We start from the raw sequence: 3,968 nt of genomic DNA on the forward strand, positions 1-3,968 counted from the left end.
GAACATTCATCAAAGTCTGCAAACACAGTTTTAGTTTTCAGAGCTTTAAAGTAACAAGTACAAATACTTTGTTTTTGTACAAAGTAGAAATTTTGGGTATCTGTACTTGAGTAATTATTATTTAGTATTTAATTATTCAGCCTACATTTTTTTTTAAATACACACAGCTGTCTGTACTTTCAACTTACATTTTTTTTAAAAAGTAGTAGAAAATCATTCCTCTTATTTTGTTTCAGATTGTTGGTGTTAAAAAAATACTATCCTAAAAAAGTGTGTATCCAGGATAGAGTAATTTAATTGTAGTTGGATTAGAAGTATAAATGATATTAAGATACTGTATTAATTTGTACACAATCCACCACAGTTGCATGTTTTTAGAAATTTTGTTTTAGAGAAGTCACCTCCAAATAAATGTACACTGCTCAAAAAAATAAAAGGAACACTTAAACGCACACTAACTCTCGATCTTAATCAATGAAATATTCGCATTGAGTACTTTGTTCTGTACAGAGTTGAATGTGCTTCACAAAAGTTTGATTTACTTGGACTTAGCGTGCATTGTTTAAGTGTTCCCTTCATTTTTTTGAGCAGTGCATTTTGGAAAATCTAACTGCTCATTTTTACTCAATACTTTTAATTTTAATACTTAAGTAGATTTTATGTCCGAAATTTACTTGATACTTAAGTAAAGTACAAATAAAATCTGATACTTTAAGATGTTTACTCAAGATTCTTAGAGACTAACTTTTGCCAAAGTAATTTTATGATAATATATTTGTACTTTTATCACTTTGAGATACTTTATACAACACTGAGTTTCAGAAGCATGGACCAAAATTTGGAGCTTGACAATAAAACAGAAAAACTTTGGGTATTCTAAAGGATGTGACATATGCTGAAAAACTTTACTGCTTTTATCTAAATGACAGAAGAACTGTCAGCCCGTTTACCTTCACAGACAYCACCATTAGGAGAGAGTTTATATCCAACAGGACAGGTACAGAGTGTCCCCCAGTGTTCCTCAATACACACATGATCACAACCACCATTGTTCATGGAACAGATGCGACCTGCAAAGTGGATAAAATACTGGACGTCAGTATTTACATTGATGTTTGCACAAACTGTTTTTAAGCTTGAATGCATCATTTAAAAAACAAAGTCAGGTAAATCTTACCACAGGTTATTGGCTCATCACTGCCATCAGAACAATGAATCTCCCCGTCACACCTTTCTGCAGGCGATAGACACGTCCCATCAGGACACCGGACACCACCTGCATCACACATACCTGCAGAAATAAAACCGTGTGTTAAGGAGCAAGAATAAGAAACAGTGGTTTTTGGCTACATGCCTCAGAAGAGCATAAATACCGTCTATAATAAAAGATAATGTCTAATAAATTACAAACATTTGTTTAACTAAAAAACAATTAAACAGTCTTCCTCACCACAGTCCTCTTCATCAGAGTTATCACCACAGTCATTTTGTTTGTTGCAGCGCACTTCTTTGGGCACACAAATGCGGTTGTGACACATCCATTCAGAGTCCAGACAACCCTCTACGACCGGACAGTTCTCCTCATCAGAACCAGTGGGACACTGGTATTTCCCATCGCAGCGTGCAGACACGTCAAAACACCCGACCGAGTCCAAACAAGGAAACTGACCAGGAGGACAGTCAGAACCTCGGGACACTGAAGGCAACGAGAGACAGGGTTGAAGCAAGCATGGACGTTAGTTTAGTAAACATGATTATTATTATTATTTTACTGGAAACTACATACTGTCACAGTCCATTTCATCAGATCCATCCAGACAGTCTCCCTCTCCGTCACATCGCCACGTGGCCATAATACAGTGTCCATCGTCACACTGCCATTGGCCCTCCAGGCATCCCAAGACTTGACCTTTACACCAGGTCAAGGTGCAAACAAGAAATTAAATTAAATCATGGTCCAAACACAACYCCATGATAAAATTACAAAGTTTCTGACACACACAGTGTTACTGTGAATTTGTTTTACGTTTTTGCCGTTTAAAAAAATCTCTCGCAATTAAACAAATATAAATAAAGGGTTTCATTTCCAAACAAAATAAGCTGTAGCTTACAAAATCAAAAAGTACTTGTTTGGACCGAAATATGGTGTCAAAAAGGGGGAAAAAAATATGCCTTTCAATGTCATTTCWGAGTATTGAGGTATTTAAAAGGTTGAATGTGAGCTACTGCACTGCAAAAACTGTCCATCTAACCAAGTTTTAAAATCTTATATCCAGCCAAAAAGTCTGTTTGATCTTGTTTTKAGACTGATTTACTAAACAAGAACTGATTGTGTAAGAATAATKATCTTGTTTTCAGAATGTGTAAGATTATTTGTCTCGTTAGCCTGAAAATTTGACTCAAATTAAGTCAAAAATTTCTGCCAGTGGAGTAAAAACATTTTACTTGGTAAGATTCTTGAAATGAGAAAAAATTGAGTTAAATCAAGTATTTCAAGAATCTTACCAAGTAAAATGTCCTTACTCCATTGGCAGAAAATTTTGACTTAATGAGTCAAATTTTCAAACTAACAAGACAAATAATCTTACACATTCTGAGAATAAGATTATTATTCTTACACAATTAGTTCTTGTTTAGTAAATCAGTCTTAAAACAAGATCAAACAGACTTTTTGGCTGGATATAAGATTTTAAAACTTGGTAAGATGGACAGTTTTTGCAGTGCACACCCAATTTCAATTTTTGTACTAAAAGCAACCCATTTGTGTTCACTAATGCAGATTAATTGAAGGGTTAATTCCAGAAGTTACTGTTGATTGCTTTGTGTTTTTCCCTTAAAATCCATTTAATGTTTCATGAAATGCTCTGATAACAGTGACCAACAGTTAATATTAAAGTTTCAGGTAAAGATAACATGCAATGTAGAAAACTTGGGGGAAAACTCTCAGCTACTACCACACCTAGGCTACTCGGTGTGTGTTTGAGAAGTTTTGTTTAGCCGTGGCTGCTATTAAAATGTAAGGGAATAAAATGTAAACAATTAAAACCAACTCACCTGTGGAAATCCGTAAATTAGCCAGCAAACTAAGACAAATGAACGTGCGCAGGTCCATGTCGGCCCTCGCGCGGCTCATCGCATGCAACACCCGCAGCTGAGACGACGCGCTTTAATCGGCTCGCGCTGCTGCAGGTGCGCCTGTAATTAGGACCGGCAACTTCCGGTCCAGATYAAAATCAATTGGATGTCATTTCAGCTGTAGCTATAATACAGGACGCACACTGGAACKGTCTGGTAGTCGTGTTTTAAACATGTTTTCGGGCAGTAGCTTATAATAATTCACTAACAAATATTTTTATCTTTATTCACTATGCTTTCTGACTTTATGTTTATCACTGTCTTTATTATTCCAGCGTTGTAGCCAATGTCATTTTATATTCTCGTTGTATTTCTTTTAATAAGGTACCCTTTAAACAAGGTTTTAACCTACTCACAAAATGACTTTTTACATTGTACTGCAACAGTGAGCTTAATAATAATAATAATAATAATAATAATAATAATAATAATAATAATATAATGATGATGATGATGATGACACAAAACCTAGATCAATAATTTGACTAAATTCTTAATCTTCCCAACAAAATAGAATTGTTTGAATTAAGGCTTTATTTTTTTGAGAATTATAGGCTACTGATTGGCACAAGTAAAATAAATATCAAAGATGACAACATTTGTTTTGTTCCTTTTATCTTGTAGTGAAAGGAATGAAACCTTAAAGCTTTTTCTTCTCTCCTTTAAAATCAAACGTGTGTTAGTTTCTTAAATAAGGAACAATTAACGAACAATAATGGTGCCATTAAGCTTCAGCCTTTCATGTCCAAAATCGTAATCCACCAAAACTTCTCCCATGTAAAAGCCTATTTTCATTACATTACATTTATTTCAGTTATAATATAATATAATAT

At 34.5% G+C, this 3,968-nt stretch overlaps 1 protein-coding gene across 1 annotated transcript in view; it reads right to left on the bottom strand.

Moving 5' to 3' along the window:
• The window catches only part of LOC106513526 (low-density lipoprotein receptor-related protein 2), a gene marked incomplete in the record, with an annotated part of 27,222 nt that extends 24,093 nt beyond the window's left edge, over positions 1 to 3,129 (bottom strand). The window contains 5 exon segments of the mRNA XM_014002401.1: positions 951 to 1,070; positions 1,178 to 1,291; positions 1,451 to 1,696; positions 1,787 to 1,909; positions 3,055 to 3,129. Of these exon segments, the coding sequence (XP_013857855.1) occupies positions 951 to 1,070; positions 1,178 to 1,291; positions 1,451 to 1,696; positions 1,787 to 1,909; positions 3,055 to 3,112 (661 nt within the window).
• Between the last annotated feature and the right edge of the window lie 839 nt (positions 3,130 to 3,968).

This window comes from Austrofundulus limnaeus, unplaced genomic scaffold, assembly GCF_001266775.1.
Source record: "Austrofundulus limnaeus strain Quisiro unplaced genomic scaffold, Austrofundulus_limnaeus-1.0 Scaffold13, whole genome shotgun sequence".
Taxonomy (NCBI): Eukaryota; Metazoa; Chordata; class Actinopteri; order Cyprinodontiformes; family Rivulidae; genus Austrofundulus; species Austrofundulus limnaeus.